Source organism: Muscardinus avellanarius (assembly GCF_963383645.1).
Source record: "Muscardinus avellanarius genome assembly, chromosome: 14".
NCBI classification, from domain to species: domain Eukaryota; kingdom Metazoa; phylum Chordata; class Mammalia; order Rodentia; family Gliridae; genus Muscardinus; species Muscardinus avellanarius.
This window is the reverse complement of record NC_137800.1, coordinates 28,099,646-28,124,163: the sequence shown is the minus strand read 5'-3', so window position 1 is coordinate 28,124,163 and position 24,518 is coordinate 28,099,646. Positions and strand designations below refer to the sequence as shown.

Here is a 24,518-nt window from a genome sequence, read left to right as displayed (position 1 = left end):
CATATGAACAAAGCTTACATAATTCCAGAATTTGTAACAAAGGTGTCAGATTGATAGACTAACATATGTATTACAAATACCTTAAGTAAACCTTGTACTTTAGGGGACTCGATAATAGAATATGTTAATATTCAGTGAGGTTTTCCTCTCTCTCTCTCTCTCTCTCTCTCTCTCTCTCTCTCTCTCTCTCTCTCTCTCTCTCCTACACTGAGGGTGGAACCCAGGGCCTCTTCTACCTCCAGGCTATGCCCTCAGATCTTTTTTATACTTTTATTTGGAAACAGGATCTCGCTAAGTTGCTGAGAGCCTCACTAAGTAGCTGAGGCTGGCTTTAAACCTGTGCGATCCTCCTGTCTCAGCCTCCCAAGTGTGGGGATTACAAGCGTGCACCACCATGCCTGGCACTGAATCTCTTTTTACTGCTCTACTTAGTGTAGTAGAAAATAGGCCACTTTAAAACCCAGTGATAATCTAATTTGACTGATGTCCTTCTTGGAATGAAGGAGCAAGGATCTTACAGAAAATTGTGAATAAATTCATACCAATACAGACAAGGCCAACAATTGCGTGAACTAGAGGACGTTCTATATGACTTCACTAATGCAGTCCTACTACTTCTGCACATTTTTTTGGGCCCTGTTTCCTTACATCATCTCATCCATTCAGAAAGCCTTGGCCTTTATCTTTGTGTTCATGCTTTCCAGAATTACATTTGATAGCCTGAATATATATATATATATATATATATATATATATATATATATATATATATAGTGGTACTGGGGATGGAACCCAGGGGCATTCTACCTCTGAGCTACAACCCCAGCCCTATTTTTTTGTTCTTTATTTTGAAACAGGGTCTCACTGAGTTGCAAAGGGCCTAACTAAGTAGCTGAGACTGTCAGTGAACCCTGATCTTCCTGTCTCAGCCTCCCGAATGCTGGGATTACAAGCGTGTGCCACCATGCCCAGCTCCAACCATATTATTGACATCTACTATTCAATATCTAAACTTGTATTGCTATGTAATTACATATAAGTACAAAATGAAATATTTATTCATTCTTTTTTATTCTCCATTATTCATAGCAGTGTTCTCTCATATCCTTTGAGATCTTTAAACATATAGTTGTCATTAATTCCTTCTGCTTTTATCCCACCAAAACATGACTGATGATTTGGGTGGAGGGGAGAGACCTTTTCCAACCTAAATTTATATATCATTTTTTTCACTTCTATTCTTTATCTGGTATGTATCTTCATTAAATACAGCAGTGCTAATGTCAGGTTTCTAGTATCAAAACTTTTTCCCCACTCTTGTATAATGTCATAATTAAGCTTTAAAAAGCATCGTTTCATTCATCTGACCAGATACAGTGACTGTCACCTGCCCAAAGAATTTATTATGGCTTTCTTACCAGCCTTTTCTGCTAACAGCCTTCTTTCTTGTTTTCTCTCCCATTATTCACCGAGTCTGTTTCACAAAGTCTGAGTCCCTGAACACCGAGCTCATTTCCTGCTCTGTATCTTGTTTCTATTCTGGCCCAGGCTTGAAATAAGTTCCATTCCTTTTCTACCATTACAGAGCCCTATCCATTTCTCAGAGTTCAGGTGAAGGTCTTTCTCCTTCATTTCTCTTGTCAAAATACCACAGCCGCCTTTGCTTCTTGAATGCCCCCAGCAATTATTGGATTTACTTTGTCCTCACGTGGCTTTATCAGGGTCTGTGGCTGTTGCATGGAGACTGGATTGGGAGAGCATGTCAGGAAGGTTAAATCCTCCCTAATATCCGGCTAATCACACTCAAGAATAACGGACCACTTCACTGCGCTCGGTCCTTTACACACATGATTTTGTTTAACCCTCACAAAAATTATTTCTGAAGTCAGCAGCAGCTTCTTGTTTTACGGAAGAAGCAGAAAGCACCAAAGCCTTGAGCATAACAATGTCCTACACCAATCAGTGCCTGCTTGCTAACAGAAACAACCAGTTAACTGCAGACATGGCAAGTATTTGGCATGTTCACTCACATTTTCACCATTATTTACTCATATAACTACTATACTAGGTACTGCTTGAGGTCAGGGAGACAGAAAGTCAGAGCAAAGAGAGCTCAGGTCTTAGCATAATACAGAGAGGAATCTGAATTCAGGTCAGGAATGAATTGGCATTTTATGATCAGGTAGGTATTTCATACACACACACACTCATACACACCTATAAATATATAGGAAGGATTGAAGGAAACACTGAAGTCTTATTCAGTGCTTAGTATCCTGTCTGGCATCCAAAAGGTAGTCATTTAAGAACAGATTTATTATTGCCACTAAGATCCATGTCTGATTTATCTCCTGTACCTGAGTTTTTTAGTGTGGCTTTTTACCACTATCTATAATAAGAAATGCATGCCAAATTACATATCAGTATATGTGATATATATATGTATTTATATAAATAATACACTATATGTATATTTATAACATATATATATAGTTTGGTTCTCGACATTGAACCCAGGGGCATTTTACATCCAAGCTATACCACTAGCCTTTTTTTATTTTTGGACAGGGTCTCACTATTACTGAAGGCCTCACTAAGTTACCGAGGCTGGCTTTGAACCTGTGATTTTTCTATCTCAACTTCCCAAGTACTAAATTTCAGGCATGCACCACCATGCATATATATACACATATATATGTATATATAAATTAATTATAAATTATAATTTTATATGTAGTTGTTCATATGTAAGTATAAAACTAAAGCATTATAGAAAAAATATCTTCCTTATTATAGTCTTTAACTTTTTCATTATTACCCCCTCTAGGGATCATATTTTTAGTATTAGGCATTGGACCTAGGAGAGTTCTATCTCTGAGCTATACCCCCAATCCTCCCAGCCCTCCTCAGCCCTTTTTATTTTATTTTGTGATAGAAACTTGCTGAATTGCTCAGGATGAGTGTAAACTTTCCTGCCTCAACCTCCTGAGTACTTGTGATTTCGGTTATGTGCTGCTGTACCAGGCCCCAAGGATTCCTTCATGAAGATTTGTTCCTAGTCACCCCTACAGCACATACACTACATATTTCTTTATGTATTGGATGTATATTTATGTTTTATACATAAAAAGAAGTATTAAATTGGTTTTTAAATTCAAAATAGAGCTAAAATGTCTCAGTAAAAATTTAAAGAATTAATTTAACAAATTAGGAATTGAGTTAACTAAGTTAAATAAATTTAATAGTTTATATAACTTTATAACTATTTTTGCTTTTAAGGGCATGTCAAATCACATGTGCAAAGTAGCAAATTGTATGAACATATAATATTAGAATAAAATCTTTTTACACATTCAAAATCATGTTTCCAGAAAAATCAAAATGATTTTAAAACTACATATTTTAAAAAACATTTTAGAGAACTGACAACTTTGCTTGATATGAGAAAACAAATTTTAACTTTAGCCTGTCGATAGTAGTTTAGATATTGTCGACGTTTTCTTTTCAGCACTTGAAATAATGACTATGAATAACTTTTGTAGATTAATAATAAAATATAAACTATTTAAATATAATTTTTAAAATTTAAGTTATGCTTAAAACCACCAAGAATCCAGAATCAGTCATATCCACAAGGCAGCCTGTGGCAGCCAGTAACAGCAGTGGGCACATGTCAGAACCTCTCACATATGACTTTAACAACAACCTGAATGGATCTCAAAAACATTAAGCTAGTGAAATAAGGCAGACAAAGAGTACGTGCTGAGTGAGTTAATGCCCATGAAACCCTAGAAAAGGCAAATATATTACTTTGAGAGGAAGCAGCTCAATAGATACTTAAGGATGGGGACAGTGTTGATAGACTAGAAGGTGAAGGGAACATTTGGAGATGACGGGGTGGTGGTTATAAGGGTACATCAGTTTATAAGACAACAATGAATTTTAAATTCAAATTATTGTCTAATAAATTTGATTTTTAAAAAGGCCAGGAGGAAAAGGCAAATACCCCAGGGGTGTTCTACCTCTGAGATATATCCCAGCCCTTTTAATATTTTGTTTTTAAACAGTCTTCCTAGGTTGCTAAGAGTCTCACTATTTTTTTTTATTTTTTATTTATTTATTTTTTTTTTTTGCGGTACTAGGGTTCCTGGAAACCCTTCTATCTCCGGGCTACACTCCCAGACCTATTTTATATTTTTTATTTGGAAACAGGGTCTCTTAAACTAGCGAGGCTGGCTCCGAACCAGCGCGATCCTCCTGTCTCCGCCTCCCAAGCGGGGATTTCAAGCCTGCGCCACCACGCCCGGCAAGTCTCACTAATTTTATGAGGCTGGCCTTAAACCTGTGATCCTCCTGTCTCAGTCTCCCAAATACTGAGATTACAAGTGTGCACCACAAAACCCCACTTACATAAACTATGATTTTGAAGTTATTTATAGATTTTGTAAAAATCATTATGTCAAAAAAGATTTAAGGCCTTAAGTCAAATCTTTAAGGATCTGGTGATTTCTAGTGAGGGGGACAGGTTCCCCAGAACTCCTTTATATGGTATTTGAAGTTTCATTCAGATGTGGCCAAATCCTAAATCTGCTCCATCCTACACTCTTGACAGTCATTGTGAAGAGGAAGACACAAACATTGCTTTTCAAAGTTAGGACTACTTATTTACATCTTTATGAAATACAGCCAGGTAATTGTCTAACTGGAATCAGAGTGGTAGAGGAAGTGTTCTGAGTCTAGTAGAGTAAGCTGGTGAGTACGTACATGAGTCTGAAGAGGTATCAGGCTCTCATATGCCACACCAAGGATGCACCTTCTTTTAGATTCTTTTGAGAGCCATCAAAATATACATGTTGCAGTGTGGCAAGTACAGTTTTGTATTTTAGAAATAACAGCATGGTGGCAACATAATATATGGATTAGAGAGAACAAAACGGAAAGTTGAAATATTGGAGAAGCAGCTCTTGAAATAATCCAGAGGAGAAGTAATAAAGACATGGGCCAAGGCAGTAGAATTGGGAATGGAAAGAAAAGCAATGGAAAAGACATTGGAAATATAATAAAGCATGTGGGAGATAATGAAAAGGCAGAAGGTGCAGATAAAATACTATGGATGATATTCAACAAGACAGGGAATATTACTCACAGGAAGAACCAGTTTGAAAGGGAGAATTGAGTTTTTACATATATAGTACTCTGTGCAGGAGAAAACGAACAGTTAGTATAAAGACTGGGGAAAAAAGATATTATAACAGACAGCTGAGACAGGAAGTTGGAAGTTCAAGGAAGAAGGAACTGGTAAGATGGGTTAAAAATTAGAAGAGTTTAAGAATGATCAAAACTATCTCTATTAGCCGAAAGGCATGGAATGAAGATCGTCTGTTTCTTCATTAATAGCTTGCCGTGTACTAGGTGCAGCATGGGAGAATGTAATTTGGGAAAGAGGGAGAGAAACCAACAGGTTGGTAGAGAGAAGATCCCTATTTACATGTGAAGAATTAAATCAGAGGGACTAAATAAATGTCCCCAACATCACACAATGAAAACAAATTGCAAAGCAAGAATTGAAACTGTTTAGATATATTCCACTCTTTTGAGTGTGATCATAATTGCATTTTAACTTATTTAGGTTGAAAAATCAAACATATAGGAAAGAGGAGAAAAGCACCTCTTTACCCCAATTTGAAATTTAACAAACATTTTGTCATATTTATTTAACATATGTCCCAAAGCCCTAGTTTTTCTTTTTCTTTGCAGTCCCTTTTCAGAAGTAACCACTGTCTGAACTTATACTCATTCTTGCTTACATATGTTGATGGCACATGATATACTACTTACCACAGGGTGCCAAATAGCATGAATTTGAATGTTTAAAAGTACACGTTAAATTCTGACATCCTTTTTTTTTTCCTCTTGGCATTATGTTTCACAGCTGAAATCATTTTGCTACTTGTAGGCCTACTTTTTTCCTTAATAGCTATTAATATTGCATTAAATAAAGAAACAAGTTTTAATTTTTTGCCATGATAGTATATGCTAAGAAAGTCAATATACCAGAGTTTAGCAAAGAAAGTATGATTAAAGAAGAGAGAGAAGAGAGAAGAAAGGAGAAGAGAGAGATTCTTAATCATGTAGGGAATCTTGCCTTGAAATTAATAGTGGTAAATTTATAGGTTAGTTAATTGGTTAACATGGACAATGTCCCTAAAGATATAAAAAAAACACATTTGAAGGACAATTAATAGAACAGAATAGTCTGATTGGGTTTTTAATCTGTGATACCAATAAGGTGTTAAGTAAGAAAAGACTCAGGCTATGCTTCTGGGGCTGAGAACTCAGGCCTAAAGACTTCTAGCTTGTTCCTATGCTGGGGAACATAGGAAGATTTGTGGACAAAGGAATGATCAGGCACAGTTCAGTGTAGCTGAGGCTTGAATTGTTTTTCATGTATGACAAAAATAGAAAATGTGCCTTATTTCAACTTGATAAAGAGGCTATGTCAGTTTTAGGGGGGACAGTGATATTGGTTATAAAGGAAAAAAACAAAGATTGAAGAAAGATGAGAAGAATGGGTAAATCTAGCCCAAAGGCTAATATTTGTGTTTATGTTTGCTGTTTTCCATTTTTAATGAAAATGTTGACACTATTTATTAAAATATTAAGTAAAGCATAGTTATTTATAAGAAGTGACACTTACTGAGGTTTAAGGAAAATTTCATTCCTGTGAGAGTTCATCTCTTTCCCAAGGAGGAGAGTGGATTTATAGCCCAGGCAACCTTTGATTTGAACTTGATTATTCAACGTCTTTGGATTGTTAATATGGAACAGATTCTCTGTCCACATGCTTAGAAGCTTCAATTTTAAAGTTTTTTTTTCTAATTTTAATTTTTCATTTTCTCCCTTTTGTTTTTATTAAAATAGAAATAAACAGAATAGTATAATAAAATTAATTTACTGAACCATATCAGAACACAAATGTAGAAATATCATAACTGCCAATTAAATCAGAATGCAGGCTTATACCAGTTAATCAGATACTGTTTTTCTTCTGGCATTTTAAACTTGATTTTTATTCTGTTCTGAAAATATCCTCATTGCAAGTTTAAAACCCATATGTCTGTATGTAGTTATTTTTAAATCTTAATCCATGTACCTGTTCATCCTCTTTCCTGCAAAGCTTATTATGTAAATAGTGTCATAAATTTTCAAATGGGCACTTATTGGTAGGAGTAAATATACCAATGGAACTCAGGCAAGGTATTTAAGGCTCTAAAATATTATTTTATGTTATGTGGTATGCCTATATTTGGACTCTCCTGTTTCTACTTTCTAAAAGATAATCATTAAAACTACAATATTCCTGTGCCTTTCTGATTGACTGGGAGAAACAACAGCAAAATACATAGAGTTGAGAATACTACATTAGTACATCCTCTACATTAAGACTATGTCTGTGATATTTCCCAGAGGAAGGATTTTTTAGATCAAAGGTCCTTGTAAAGCTTAATGTTAGCAGCTGGTTGTGGTGGCACATGCTGCAATCTCAGTACTTGGGAGGCTAAAACAGGAGTATCGAAGGCTCAAAGTCAGCCTCAGCAACTTAGCAGGGCTCTGTTCCCAAAAAATAAGTCAAATGACAGAGGGTGTAGCTCAGAGGTAGGATGCCTCTGGATTTAATCCCAAGCACCACACACAGAGAATAACAGTTACTTAAGTTATTTTAATAAATATGATTAGATATAATATCAATAATTTTCTAAATATTTTAGTAGACGTTTATGGCAGTTTTAGTTCTTCATAAAAATTGGGAAAATTGTATAGAAAGAACAGAGAATTCCCATGTTTATCCTCTTGGACTCCCCAGCTCGGAGTTTCCCTGATTTTTCAGTACTGGGGATGAAACCCAGGGGCATCCAGCCTTATATTTTTATTCTTTATTTTAAAAGAGGGTCTCGCTGAGTTGCAAAGGGCCTCACTAAATAGCTGAGGCTCCCCATAACCCGCAGTCTTCCTGTCTCAGCCTTCCAAATGCTGGTATTACAAGCATGCCTAGCTTCCTTTTTTATAATAGTCATTTAGGCCAGGCGTGGTGGCATATGCTATGCTTGGGAGGTGGAGACAGGAGGATGGCGCAAGTTCGAAGCCAGCCTTCTGCTTCCAAATAAAAAAAATTAAAAATAAAATAGGTCTGGGAGGGTAGCCTGGAGGTAGAAGGGTTTCCAGGAACCCCAGTACCACCAAAATTAAATAAATAAGTCATTTAGAAATATACAGGCCAGACGTGTTGGCTCACACTTGTAATCCCAGAATTTGAAAGGCTGAGACAGGAGGATCATGGTTCTTGGACAGCCTCAGCTACTTAGTGAGGCTCTTTGTAACTCAGTGAAACCCAGTTTCAAAATAAAGAATAAAAAATAGGGCTGGGAGTGTAGCTCAGAGATAGAATGCCCCTGGGTTCCATCCCCAGTATGAAAAAAAAAATATATATATATACACACACACACACACACACACACACACACACACACACACACACACAAAGGAAATAATTAACTATGTCAATCCACTTTTTTAAACTAATGTAAATATATACAATATATGCATATTTATATATATATTAATACTTATATATTATATATAATGTAACCTATACATTAATGTTTTTAATACTAACTGTAGTAAAAATTCTAAAGCCATAGAAATTTTAGTTCTACCTTTATACGTCCTAATAATTCCAACTAGTTTGCCATTCCTTCTGTCAGTAAACTAATGGGACACAGACTGTCAGCAGCATAAACAGATATAAGCACGAGCTCACATGAAATCAATAAAATTTAGTGCAAAATAAGATACATGCATGTATTTTATTTAGATATGTTTCTGTTACACATGCGCCTTTTTAATCTTAAACAATTTATTCAGAACCTTAAGATGAATTGTATTTCTGATTTCTATGCATAGCACTGAAAAAGTAACTTAATGACATTGAAGATAAAGGCCAGGTTCATTTTTGTCTTTTTAGTTTTTGTTTTGTTTTGTTTCATTTTGTTGGGTGCTGAAAATTGATAGAGCACACACTTTACCACTGACCTACCTAAATTAAACTCCCCAAGCTAAAGGCTACTTTTACTTAACCATTTTCCATGCACTGTTAGCCACCATTGTAAAAATAAAAGCAAAATTAACATTGGTGTAGACAAAAAAAATGTGTCAAAGAGTCATGTATAACACACTCAGAATGAGCAAAGCATTTCAGGATGTTTGATTAAAACGGTTGAATCATTTTAACCAGAGCTCTGTATCTTTGACAGTTATGAAAATAGGTGCCCTCCCAGCTTCTATTCAGACAGCAATCTTGAGCAAGAAGGTTCTGGATCTATATTCTTGCATAAAATAATTATAGGTTTGAAGTTGAGATAACATCAATAGTTGGCATTTAAGAAATCAAAATTTTATTTTGATGTTTATCAAAATTATTAATGTAGTCAGGGTACCCTAAGTTTTTTCTTGCTAGACTACAAAACAGCTTATCAGATATATCCCATTAAGTCGATATGAAGATGCCCGGAAGGAGCACATGAATGCTCATAGTACCTGACTTCTGACATGGGTTTTTACTAATGTTTATGAATCACATCCATATTTTACAAGACTTAGGCTAGGATAGCTACTCAAGGAACATAAGTGTGGAATATAGGCATGAGACATAATATTCCAAAGATCTTTCCATTAAAGGCAACATAGATGAATGCAGAGGAGTCTATGCTACATGAAATAAATGAGACACAGAAAGACCAGTATTGCTTGATTTATTTTATATGGGAAATTTGAAAAAGTGGAACTGATTGTTTTTCTTCAGAGGAAAGAGAATAAAATAGTGGTTACCAGGGGCTTGGAAATGGGGGGAATGGGGAGATAGTGGTCAGAGTAGAAGCATGCATTAGCTAAAGAGGAGTAGTAAGTTCTGGAGACTCGTCACTTCAGATGGTAACTCTAGGTAATAATAACATATTGATGTATGTTATTGATATAACATATTGATAATAACAAACTAAAATTTGCAGTATGCCACTTATTGTTCTCATCCCCCTAAAAAATTTAGAAGGGTAAATAGGCAAGGTGATTGGTATATTAATTATCTTGGTCATGGTGGTAATTTCACACTGTGCATGCACACAAAAACATCGCTTTGTTTATGCAGTCTTATTAGTTATACTTCAATAAAAGAGTATATTTATGTGATTAATTTACAAAGAAAATCTATTATAAATATTATACTTCTTTAGCTGGATGTTGTGGTATATGTGTAACTCCAGTACTTTGGAGCCAGAGGCAAGATTGATAATTCAAGGCCAGCGTGCTGTAACTTAGTGAGAGCCTGTTTCAAAATTAAAAATGAAAGGGGTTTCGGGATGTAGCTCAGAGGAGGTAAAATATCAGTGGATTCCATCTCCATCACCCCAAAGAAGTTTGGAGTTTTTTATATAAAAGAGTAACATTTCAGCTCAGTTTTAACTAATGCCAAAAATTGGTAGTAATGTGTTTTGGTTCTTTAAATATGAATTAGGGGAGTCAAGGAATCTCCAAGTATATAAAAAACCCAATGAGAAAAAGAGAAGATAGAAGGATCATAAAAATAGCGTGCACAAAATAGCCTGCTACAATTTTCAAAGTGTAAGAGTTAATTATTACTCAACATTTATAATCTAACAATATTTGAAGCAAGTTTAACTTTTTACACTTTTCAAAGGAGAACTATAGGGCAGAATAAGAGTGATTCTATCATTGAATGCATTGCTATATATTGAGAAAGGCATATGCCTTTAAATTCTTGTCTTCTGATTTGAATTAGCAAAACCAATAGCTAACAGACCAAATTCAAATAGAGTTTTAAAATAATTCTTATAAATGTAACATAAAAATAACAAGGTTGTGGTTTTATTTGGGGCAGGGAGTAAAAAAGTTTATATCCTTTCTTGATTTTCACCATAGATTTACCATACAAATAACTATGCAGCCCTCTGCTCTGTGAATAAAATGTGTCTTTGAATCAGTGTGCTTTATAAATATGTAGACAAAGCAACTTATTTATAAAATTGTTTAATAAGTATGCACACAGGAATAATTTCTCTTGAATAGAAATTTAAATAGCATGAAAATGCTTTGGAATTTAAAGTGTGCAGGCGATAAGCACATTGTGCTAAACTTGCTGCCCACCATAACAACATTTCCTTTCATTTTAAAATAACACTATTTTAGAAATTTTGGCTTCCTTTTTTTAGTATGAGAAGCTTTATAAGGTTAAGAACTTGCTACTTGCTTGGGAGGCAGAGAACTTCATTTGGAAATTATGAAAATGCTTTCTATTCAAATATATGCTCTTTTAATTCAGTAGTATCTAGTAGGATTTTATATTTCAACATTAAAATATGTGCTGATAATGATAAGTAATATTTTCTTATTTTTGGCAAACCCACTAAAGTCATATTTTTCTTAAGATTTAAATTAAGTTTAGAAATAGGTTCCTACATTTACTTTTACATATAATATTTATACTTTTTAATTTTTATTTTCAAAGATGTTGAAATTTTAAAGATAAAACTATTTTTTCTGACTATATGAGGCAAATATTGTTTTGTTTTCATATTTATGCCAACTTAATGAAACCCTGTTTCAAAAAATAAAGAACAAGCTGGGCATAGTGGTGCACGCTTGTAATCCCCGCGCTTGGGAGGCAGAAACAGGAGGATCACACAGGATCAAAGCCAGCCTTGCTGGCTTAAAAGACCCTGTTTCCAAATAAAAATATAAAAAATGGGTCTGGGAGTGTAGCCTGGAGGTAGAAGGGTTTCCAGGAACCCCAGTGCCACCAAAAAAAAAAAAAAAAAAAAAAAAAAAAACACCAAAAAAGAAAGAAAAAAAGAGTAATATAAAATAAAGAATCAAAAGTAGGGCTGGGTTTGTAGCCCCATGCTCCTGGGTTCAATCCCCAGTACCAAAAAATAAAAATAATAATAAATAGCTTAGATCTACCTTTTGTCAATTTTTTACACTAGCACTACATATATGTGTCTATAAATATATGTATATATGTATATACACATATGTAGCAATCAATAAGCATACACACACCCACATACCACATATGTAGCAGACTCTGAGGTTATATGAGGGTTTGCATATGCACATTTATGTTTGTGTGTAATTGAAACAGAATTGCAGAGAATAACTTTACCACATACACTCTAGTAATTTCCATTTTATTATACAGTACCCTATTACATTAGAAAATGTATTTCTTGACTCCTATAATTGATTTCACAATGCACTAATAGTTTGCAACCAGAAGCTGGAAAAACACTGGCTACAGCAGGGGTAGTAAAAATTACATATTGGCAACATAAAACATGTCTTGCTGCTAACCACCACCACAATACTGTGTTCACATAAAGCCAGTGTGGCAGTGTGTTACTTAAACCAGACACAGGCCAACAGGGAGACAACATGACCAAAATAGATTTCCCACCATTAATAGGAAAAACAATATGAGTTCCATGCAGCCAGGATTAATTGAATTACTACTATACAACCAAACATAAGTTGCATCATATTTTATGGAAGGATGCTAAAGTGTGATAGGATACACACTTTAAACTAATGATATTGTTTTTGAAAGTTGACAAATGCTCTGTAATTTTATCTGGATCAATGTATGTTGGCGATTGACCCAGACAATAATGACAATATCATGTAATGAGTGAGGACTTGACCTTGGAATTACCTGAAATTATAAGAAAGGTGTAACATTATCTACATAGTATTAAGTAAAGAACAAAGTTTAAAAGAGTATATATAAATATTATCTTGGGAAAAGAGTGAAAAATGTATACAGATAGCCATACTTTTTTTCTTTTAGGAAAAGAAATACTTAAGACATATATAAAAAAAACTAAGACTAGGAACAGCATGCTCAGGATAGAAACCAAAATGAGGTTTTCTGAGTACATATTTTCTTGTAGTCTTAACTCTGATAATCATTCAAATATTTTACATTTTCATAATTAAAATTAAGAAAAAGGCAAAAATATATGTATAATACACATAAATGTATATTTGAAGATTGTTAGAAGCAAAGATTTCAATAAAATTTTTAGTGTGAAATCAAAGCAGTACAGTCATGATAAATTAGGGTTGGAAATAACAAACTGAACTTTTATCCCAAAAAATGTGTACAGGACTTTCTTGCTTTAAATCAATAATATATTTCTAAAATTACATTGTGAGCACATTTATTTTTATTGTATATGGGAAAAGTTATAATGAATCATAGGTAATCTCCAAACATAGTAGATTTCCTACAAAATAACCTAAGTAATAATATCTATGGAAAAGTAAACTGGTCACCTAGCAGTCCCTACTGTTTTTAAAACACAGTCCCTACTGTTTTTAAAACACAATTGCTTTTATATGTACTTATGTAGAATGTGTGCATGTTGTTGAGAATCTATTAGTTTATTATGCTGTATAGCAAATAACACACAGCAATAAAACAAATTCAAGACAATGCCCTATAATGGACTTTTTTTTATCAAAGCAAAGGAGACATGACCCTTGAAGAAAGTCAAGGAGGGAAGTGGGGATAAGGGGTAAAGCAGGCATTGCCATTTTGCTGGAGCTGATGGTGTGGATGAAGGGATGCAGGCCTAGGGAACAGTTACAGACACACCGTCACACTGAGAGGAGTGGAAAGTGATTCTCTGGGTCTCGGAACTGCTGGACAGGAGATCCTTGTTAAGTTCTAAGAAGTGGAGTTTAAACAGAAAGAAGACACGGTTGCAAAATGCAGATTTGCTTATTCTGTCAACGAATCCCTTTCTCTGGTGCTATAAGGTATATCAGGCTATTTTTTTAAGTAAGGGGTATTATCACATTGAATATGACTGCAGAACTTTAATTAGCAGTCAAAGCACATGGTCTGTATGTTTACACTCCTTGGTGCACTTTTTAAGATGCCCACATGTGATCCTTGTTTCAGTGTAACTTAGCATGCTTCCACCACATAATGTTGTTTATGATACTGTGTTGAAAGAGATGAAAGACATAAACACATATTTCTATTTGATGTCTATACCAAAATCTATGACAGGTGAAGCAGCAAGAGGTTTATATATGCTTTATAAGCTATGATATAAAAGCCAAGACTCTACTGAACATACACTAGGGAAACATTCTGAGGAATAGACCTGCATTTCCTAGATCTGCCTTCTGAAAAGTACTAGAGCTGGTGTAGTTTAATGGCAAGAACACACCTGATCTCCATTGATAGCCTCTAAATGCCATTTTCAAAAAATAGTAAGTTCTCCTTAAATGAATGGTTGATTCTGGGTGTGGAGGAGAAAATGAGGTTGTAATAGTTGTTGATCCTGGAGAACAGAGAAGCTGTCTAGCTAAAGGGCTCATATCATATAGGCACCAATCCAAAGGGGCTACAGTTGGCCAATAGTGGGATACATAGAGCATCAAGGGAGTGACTGGTGGACTTGATTGAAGCCCATTTGTTCGTAATTTTTAGTAAGCAAAAAGAAAAATAAGAAAGATAAGAGAGAAGAGAGGAAGGAGGAATGGAGAGGGAAGGAATGAGATGAATGAGAGGGAGGGAGGGAGGGAGGAAGGAAGGAAGGAAGGAAGGAAGGAAGGAAGGAAGGAAGGAAGGAAGGAAGTTAGTTTTTGGTGGAATGGAGACTGGAAATTTGGCACAAAGAGAGACTTTACATCTGTAGGAATCTATGCTTCAGTAATAAGTCAGTATAGATGTTACCATACCTGAAGCATTATTTGAGTCAACCAAAAATTTGAAATGACTTAGTTAGCATAAGAGATTAATAAAATAAATAATTGGACATCCTATTCATAAGATATTATGCAGCCACAAAAATTAATGGAACAGACCTTATGAAATGACAATGAAATATACCCATAATATATTGTTCATTGGAAGAAGTAAAATTCAAGATAAAAGTTCTCACATTTTTTCACAAGTTAAAAAACTATGAATTTATGCAAATAAGTGTATCTACCTTAAAAAGATAAAAGTCTAGGGTCATTTAAGACCATACAACTAACAGTTTTAGAATTTGACAGCAGGTGGGAATTAGGGATAGTTTTGAGAGTAACAGTCATATTTCCTTTCAAAGATCTTTTTGAATTTCAAAGCATGTAGGGGCCTGTAAAACTTACCTGAGAAAGTGAGGGTCTTTCTATGTCCTCGCCACACCATCTTTTAACCTATTCTTTCTCTTCCAAAGGTGTCAGGAAGCCAACATGACTTGCCCCACAAATTATGTTTGGAATAATCACATCTGCAGATGTCTGGCTCAGCAAGATTTTATTTTTACCTCGAATGCTGAGGACGGTAAGTAGAATATAATTAGTCTATATAAGGCCTATATTTTGATTAACATTCTTTAATTAGCTTAAGCCTTCTGAATGATATTCAGATCATCATTCTTTGAAATGAGAGACTGTAAAGCAGGACATTTTCTACTCCATATTGGTATTATTATTTTTAGCTTCTTTGTAAAATAACATGCCCATGTTTATACACATCCGTTTAATGAAAAACATAGAAAGAAGGATGCTTTTAAACACATGTCACTGTCTCACACCACACCTAGAACCGAGTTAGGTACAGTGAAGATGTCCTGCCTGTGTTTGTCTAGACTCAACGGATGGCCTCCATGACATCTGTGGTCCCAACAAGGAGCTGGATGAAGAGACCTGTCAGTGTATCTGCAGAGGGGGCCTTCGTCCTTCCAGCTGCGGACCCCACAAAGAACTAGACAGAAACTCATGCCAGTGTGTCTGTAAAAACAAACTCTTCCCCCACTCATGTGGGGCCAACAGAGAATTTGATGAGGACACATGCCAGTGTGTATGTAAAAGAACCTGCCCACGAAACCAACCCCTAAATCCTGGAAAATGTGCCTGTGAATGTACAGAAAATCCGCAAAAATGCTTCTTAAAAGGAAAGAAGTTCCAACATCAGACATGCAGGTAAGAGGTCCTGATAAATAGCATTCACTTCCCTCGATATAAATACAGTGTTCTCAACCATATCCAGATTTTCTTAACCAAATGAGCAGTTGCTTATTAGAATGAAACCAATAATTGCTGGAAGACAAATTTTTACTTTTAACCAATGCTAAACTGTCATGAGACTGAGTTTAGTCCCTCAAAAGCAAGACAGGATCACTGGGAACAAAACTATATTCAAACTCAGCGTACATGCTAAATCCTTACTCAGAGGCTAAGATAGTGGTGTTCAATATGAGTTAGGGGGCTTGTGTATTATTTTCAAAATATATCTAGTCTACATCTGTACTCACTGAAATTTGTTACTTTCACATCTAATTTATGACAAACCATTCTAAGTGCAGTCGGTTTTAATGCAAAACTTACAAATAAAGAATATAGTAGTACCACTTAATATAGATTTTTTTCTAGAAATGAAAATATTTACACTAGGTATTTATTGGAATTCAAGAAATAAATCAATATTGTTACTAGAGGTTACTCGATACTCCTTTCTCAAGCTTTAGTGTTGTTCTCTTGATCAAAAGAAAGGAGAGTATTGGACTCAAGGACTCTCAGTGTTATCTCTAAATTTATTCCATTTTAACCTCATAAAATATGAATTACTATTTAAGCCATGTTCATGGATTTCGACATTTTATTCCACATTTCTTCAGCATTGCCCCATTGGTTTATGCCTTCTGCTTCCATAATTTTAATATCTTCAACTCTTTTTTCCCTCAGTTTATCAAACATCCCCAATTTCTTCTATTTTATTAGCACCTTGCTGTGATACTGAACATACTTTAGAAACCAAGCTCTGTCCTCTTTTTCTTAAATTTTTTTTATTGGTGCACTGTATCCATACATCATAATGGGATAAAACATCTTGTGTGCATTTATGCACACATCACCCAGTTAGCCCCAACCCAATCCCTACTCCACTCCCTGCCCATCCCTCCCTCTCATGCTTGGTTTAGGGGTTGACTACCATATGAATAAGTACATTATGTGCTTTATAGAGTTACTTTCTTCCCCCCTCCCATCCCCTCAGTTAGTTTGCCTTATTGCCTCCTCTATAGGATCTCCTTTTTCTCCTGTTACCCATTTCTACTTAGCTTTCGCATATTAGGGAAATCACCCGACTTCTTATTTTTTGTGACTGACTAATCTCACTTAGCATAATGTCCTCCATTTCCATCCATTTCCCTGTAAATGATGCAATTGTGTTTTGTTTTTTATGGCTGAGTGTCCTCTTTAATCATCTCAGAAACAGAGCATGTAGCATTGGCCTTTGCTTCTTTTATCTTCCATTTATTCAACCAACCCAAGTGTGGCACGTGTTCTCTGTTTCAGATTCGGCTAACCTCCCGGTAGCCTCTGAGTTGCTTTAGTAGTCCTGCCCATTCTGTCTCCTTTTTCTTTAAGCGCACCTCTTTGTCTAACGTAAGATTATATTTTTTTGACATTCTACTAACGTTTGGGACCATTTTTAAAATATACTATTTTCACTGGATTCTCTTCTTCCATTTGCTCTTTAAGTATCAGTAGATAATGGCCTTTTCAACAGATAAAACTTTATGTTAAATTTATTTACAATTTGGTAGCCTCATTGATGTCCATCCTTATTTTTTCTTACCACATAGAGTCTATCTTTTTGATTCTCAAGGGTTTTGTGCTCTGATTTTAACTTATATTTCAGAAGATCTATCTAAATTAGCATTTTGGCTACTGCATTAAGAAGTTTTAATGAATTCAGGTATATCATTGATTATATTTTCTCTTCCCTTATTATTATAGAATAACTTATAGGAATTTTTATATTTTTTCATTTCAAATATTTTGAGCAATAATTATATTCCAAAATTACTTCCATGTTCCTACTCTAATTACCAAAGGGTATTTCAAAAATATAATACTATATCCAGGACATAGATCTATATCTTATTTAACCATACTAAATGATTTTTATATTGAGTCTTTGAGTGTGTCTAGTACATATTAAAAACCTGATATTTTATATCTACATACAGACTGACCAACCTTCATATTTTTTTACATTTTTTATATTAACTTAGTAAAAAAGATTTTCATCATTGTATTTCTTTTAACAAACAGACTTTCTATGTACTGCAACTCTTCATAAGATCATTCATCTAAGTGTGTATCATTTCAGGTTTTTAGATCCAATGAATAAAAAGAGAAAATTTAATATTTTCATAATATGGGTTCTTTTATTTTCTCTTAATATTTATTCCAGAAGTATAAAGAGCAGAAAATATATTATCTTGTCCAGTGTCTTAATCAGCCACTTTCACTGATGATTAAGAATTGTATCCCATTTTGGTAAAGGAATACCAGTGGTCTTATCATTATAAATTTGTATTTAACATTTTAAAAGCTATATATATACACACATATGTATAGGCTTTCACCGGGCATGGTGGTGCACGCTTGTAATCCCCGTGCTTGGGAGGCAGAGACAGGAGGATCGTGCAGGTTTGAAGCCAGCCTTGCTGGCTTAATAGACCCTGTTCCAAAATAAAAATATAAAAAATAGGTCTGGGAGTGTAGCCCAGAGGTAGAAGGGTTTCCAGGAACCCCAGTATCACCAATATATATGTTATATGTACATTGTATATATATGTGTGTGTGTGTGTGTCTATGTGTGTGTGTGTGTGTGTGTCTATGTGTGTGTGTGTGTTATTTTCTCAAGCAAACAAGATGGAATTAAAAAAAAAAAAACACGTATGGGGTTTTTCTAGTGAACTTTTGATTCCACCTCAAGTCATCTTGCACCTTTCCTTGTATACTCATTCCACATGGTAGGCAGACCCACACTCTAAAATTACATGGTGTCAATCCTTTGGAGCAACAGGGTGGCCTATAGATTCATGGATTGGTGGTTTGTCCTCCCACTACTACTAGTCATAGAAAGTCTAGTGTGGAAGCAGAGAGGTCCCCAATGATGAGTATTGCCCCCTCCTTCCTTTGCTCCAGACAGATCTCTTTCACATGGAACCCAGGTGGAGAAGAGAGAGTTAGCCACCATCATGCAGCCAGCTGCCAAGAAGACACACAAGAGTGAGGGTGGGGCTGCTTCTAAAACTTTGGTCCTGCCAAGATTGCTGGGTTTAATTGCTCAGAAGTCTGGGTACCATACAAATCTCAGATCCTTGTGGATTCTACCATGCTTACAGGATCACAGTAAATCAGCAGACCTTAAACATTCACTTCCAAAATTTCTGTTTTATGTTACTTTCATCCACTTCAAAAGAACTAATGCTTACAATATCCTATCCTTCCATTTGTTACATCAACAAGCAAGACATGTTTTCTAAAGGTTCTTCTGTTTCTCTGAAATTTATTTTGTAATTCTAAGTACAAACTTGCATACTTATAAACCTACAAATGCTTTTATGATGAAATTAGTAACATTTTGCTTAAAATTAGAAAAAATATCTAAGTACATTTGTAGCGTAATGAACTCATTTCCATGGTCTTCAACCAATGTATTCCTCTTTGTTTTCTTAGTTGTTACAGACGACCCTGTAACCGACTGAAGCATTGTGAGCCCGGACTTTCATTCAGTGAAGAAGTATGTCGCTGTGTTCCTTCATATTGGAAAAGACCACATATGAACTAAAATTGTACACATTCCCAATTCATCGTTTTTCTATCATGAAAAACTGTTGTCTCATTACAACTGTCTATGAACAGAGAGACCCTCTGGGGTCATGGTAACAAAGACAAAAGTCTGTGTTCCTGAAACATGTGGATAACTTTACTGGTGGACTGGGACTCATCTGTAAAATGCCTCTCTTAAGGACTGGTTTTCTGCCAATGACCAAACAGCTGAGGTTTTTCTCTTGTGATTTTAAAAAAGAAAAAAAAAAAATAATGACTATATAATTTATTTCCACTAAAAATATTTTCTGCATTCATTTTTATAGCAATAACAATTGGTAAAGCTCACTGTGATCAATATTTTTATAACATGCAAAGTATGTTTAAAATAAAATGGAAATTGTATTATAAGCTGGTAAGTTCAGTCTACTATTATCTTACAATATAAGCAACCCTGATATCATGAAAACATTTTTCTCCCCCTACCCTTTTTCTCTTACCAGATATCAAATTTTGATTGCTATGAAAAAATTCGAAAGAAAACTTCCAGAGGGATAGCAGTGTGCTATTGCCTTTTGTTTAAATTCATCTCAATATATTTAATAATTATAAACCTTTTAGCACACGGTTCTTTTGCATTTATATACAAATGAATCCATACAGAACATCTGATGAGATAGTTTGCTTAGCGTGTCCATGTGATTGAAAATTATTTAGTGCTCTGGGAGTATTCAAACTCTTGGTACAAAAATCCTTCAGAGCCAGGCATGGTGGTACATACTTGTAATCCCAGCATTTGGAAGGCTGAGACAGGAGGATAAAAAATAGTGCTGGGAGTATAGCTCAGAGGTAGAATTAGAATGGCCCTGGGTTCCATCTCTAGAAGCTCAAAAAAATCCTTCAGTATATATTGAAATATTTTATCAAGAATCTTTCCAAATGTGTATATATCATATATATATATATATATATATATATATATACATGTATATATATTTTTTTCTTTTTGCAGTATTGGGGTAGAACCCAGGGGCATTCTACCTCCTAGTGACTTCCCCAGCTCTATTTTTTTATTCTTTATCTTGAAACATGGTCTCGCTGAGTTGCAAAGGGCCTCACTAAGTAGCTGAGGCTTTTGCCGAACCGTGATCCTCCTGTCTCTGCCTCCCAAATGCTGGGATTAAAAGCATGCACCACCACGCCCGGATCCAAATATTTAACTTCTTTTGATTAACTAGAGTACATTTTATCAACTAAAATGTTCCCACTCAAAACATTTAAAATAAACTGGAAATTATATTTCGATGTGCACAGTTGTTAAAAGGAAACATTTCAGCCATACAATTAAAGTGTATGTTCCAGTTTTCAAAAGGGCATCACACTAAAATATTTTATTGGAACAAATACATTACCCACATAACCAAATAAGAGGTTTGCTTGTTGACAGATTAATTACTGATATAACATAACTATTGTATATGAATATTTAGTCCTTCAAGGAGAAAATGTTTTGCTTATGTTATGAAAAGAAAACTTTCTAGAAAGCACCAAATTTAGTATAACAAGAACATTTTAATTGGAATATATAAATAATCATTACAATGTAAATTATTAGTGTCTGTATGCTTCTTTTTTATAAATCAACTTACTTTTTCAAAATATATAATTAATAGGTCAATGCCCCAAAATATCTTGATCATTTTCAGTACTGACTTTAAAACTGGCTTCATGAGCAGCATTTAGCGGAACCCCCTATGGGCTTTGTATGTTAGCCTCCAGTCCATGAAGTCAGACTTTTTCATGTATTAGAACATACAAATAAATCAGTCTTCTAAGACTCTCATTACACATTTTTGGGCTATCTTCCAATTTTTTAGTAAAAATTACTCTGAAATCTCCAAGCAATCAAGATATTGTCTGAGCAGTTTTCAAACCTAAGAAAAGAAAGGGAGAACGAGGGGAGAGTAAATCTGACAACAGTATATTTCTTAGAAGTTCTTTAAAAGAACAAATTTGGGGATAATTACAGCAGCAAAATTGCAATCAAATAAACTTTTTCCATCTGATGGGGAGACAAATTCTTAGTGCATAAATGATCACCTTTGAAATTCAGCTAAGATTCAGTGCAATTATTTTTTATCTCATTTGAGCCAAAATGAAAGCAAACACTTTATGTAATTTGCTACTCACTGTCTGGTTAATAGATGCAATACATTTGAAATATATTAATTGAAATGTATTAATTATTTTAGCTAATTTAGAAAAATAACCTAAGTTTCAATAAGTTTCCCAAAGCCATGTAAATAATATTACAACCTAACACAATACTTGTATGCTAGATTATAAATCAACTAAACTTTGTTTCTCAAAATATATGGGAGTAAAAACATTGGGTATCGAGGTACATACCTATAATCCCTGTACTTGGTAAGCTGAGACAGGAAGATTATAAGTTTGAGGTTATCCTCGACAATTTAGAGAAACTCTCCACAACTTAGTGAGGCCCTGTTTCAAAAATTCAAAACCTAAAAAGAGCTGAGAGTATACTTAGAGGTAGCATGCCATATGCATACATATACACACATGCACACACACACTCACACACACACACACACACACACACACACACACACAACCCTCCCCCTCAAGTCACTAGACCAAAATTAAAGCCAAAAGCAAGCCAAAAAAAAAAAAAACATTTAAATTTGTCCCTGGAGATGTAATAATTTTGATTCAAAAGCAAGAGTAGTATGGATAAAGATAATATATTCCCAGAGATAGTTGCAAACAATTTTATTTGAACCATAAAAATCCCACTTCAGCACACTATAATGAATGAGACTTTGCGTAGCCAGTTAAGATGGAATAGAGATAAAATTAAACAGTTGTTTAGAATATCTGAAAATATGATTCAGCAAAAGCTAAAAAATACAGTAAGAATATGCATAAACTCTGCAAAAGAGTCCCGAGATACCAATGCAGTCGATCCAGAGGATAAAGTTGAGAAAACACTGGAAGCTCATGGCAACAGTTAATATATCCAAAACTTGGAAAGTTTATAAACAGAATTTTATGTTCAGAAACCTAATACTGTATATTCAGAGGGAAAAATGTTTTGGTAAGCAGTTGTATAAGATTTAGCTTCCAGATTTTTTTGGGGGGTTGACATTTACTAACTGCTTGAATCAAATAGACTCCATTATTAGAACTTCTAAAAATAACCTTCATCCTCCATATCCACACAGCTCAGAACAGAAGTTTAAGTGGTGTAAATGTAAGATTGAATTATCCCAGAGTATGATTTAAGGGATGGAAAAGGGGGACACAAGCTTACACACAAGCATCCGGAGGCTCCCTCCAGGGATACCCTGCTCCTGAAGGGATTACATTCAAAGGAAATGAGAGGAGATATACCAGGTGAGAGAGTTCATATCTCCATGATTGTTTTGAATTATTGCCAGAGTTTGTGAAACTCCCTAGGAGTCTATGTTCCCATGCTCATCCACCTAGGAAGTGCTGGGTAAGCTGAACAAAGGTCTCTTGGTTGACCCCTCTCTACCTTACTATACTTTCCCCTTGGGCTGAATTTTCATTAGCAGCTTTGTTGAAGAATACATTTTTAACATACTTTTTTGGTGCATTGTGGCTATGCATCATTTTGCAGTTGAGTAAGGTAAAAACATTTATGCACCCAGCACCCGATTCATTTCCTTCTGGATCCCGCCCCACTCCCTCCCTCCTTCATAATAATTGGTATTGATAGCTTCAGGAGTTCGACTGATTTCCTCATCTAGTTTCCTCCCTCCCCACCTCATCTACCTCCCCTTCCAATATTCTATTTTGGTCTCTCTTCATTATTTGAATTCTCTTTCATTTTAAAGGATACTTTTTGAGCCAATTTTAATAGAGTACATGAATCCTAGAGAGCTCCAAACAATTCCATTATTTTGTCCTATGAATGCATATTGTATGCCCAAAGAACTCATTGATACATAAAATTATAAAGTTATTACTAGTTTATTTGCTTACATGTTTGGACTTTTGCTATCTTGGGTGTTTTTGAAGTGGGGAGTAACTGTTAAATTATAGAAGTATAAACCATGATTTCATATGCCTTTTTTCATCCCATAGCCAACAATTCATTACTTCAAGAAGCATACTATAGTAGAAAGATCTAATCCAGCAGAGGGCTGGACTGGAATCTATAAGACACATTTTTAATCCTGACTTTTGCTGTGTCTCAGAGGAAATCACCAAACCCTCTGAGGTTCTGCATGTTCATCTGCGAAGTGCAGGAGCTGGGTTAAAATTGTGTATAAAGCCCTGTCCCTGAAGTTAAGGAGTTGGCACTAAACTACATACAGCGGGAAATCAAAACCAGAGAGAACATTTTCAAGAACTTCAGGGAAGCATGATCATTGAGATTGGTGACCCCAATAAGAGGAAGTATTTATCTTTTAAAAATGTTTCATGTAAGAAATTATAAATGCACAATCTGCCTCCCTCCTGTGTTTCATTGTGATTCTACTTCTTAAATCCTAACAAATGTAGATAGCTCAAAGCATGGCTCTGCCTGATTTCTTTATATCAATGTGGTCACATATAGAGACTGAAATTTTTTGTAACATCTTGAAAAAACAATTTTCACAATATAGAAAACATCTGGGTTTCTTGTGCACTCCTTTCAAACCTTAGTCAGAGGCACATATATTGTGTGTAATCTGGGGAAAGAGAAAAGGCTTTGAAGCAGAAATTGAGTTCTAGCAGTGTTCACTATGTAATAGTTGAGTGATAAGATTTGATTAGATGTTGAGATGGCA

General features: G+C 34.9%; 1 protein-coding gene across 1 annotated transcript in view; it reads left to right on the top strand.

Annotated features, from left to right (window-relative positions):
- Nucleotides 1–19,717, top strand: part of VEGFC (vascular endothelial growth factor C) — a gene marked incomplete at both ends in the record, with an annotated part of 107,101 nt that extends 87,384 nt beyond the window's left edge. The window contains 3 exons of the mRNA XM_080709806.1: nucleotides 15,306–15,412; nucleotides 15,720–16,053; nucleotides 19,606–19,717. Coding sequence (XP_080565932.1) covers nucleotides 15,306–15,412; nucleotides 15,720–16,053; nucleotides 19,606–19,717 — 553 coding nt within the window. The remainder of the gene's footprint in view (nucleotides 1–15,305; nucleotides 15,413–15,719; nucleotides 16,054–19,605) is intronic.
- Between the last annotated feature and the right edge of the window lie 4,801 nt (nucleotides 19,718–24,518).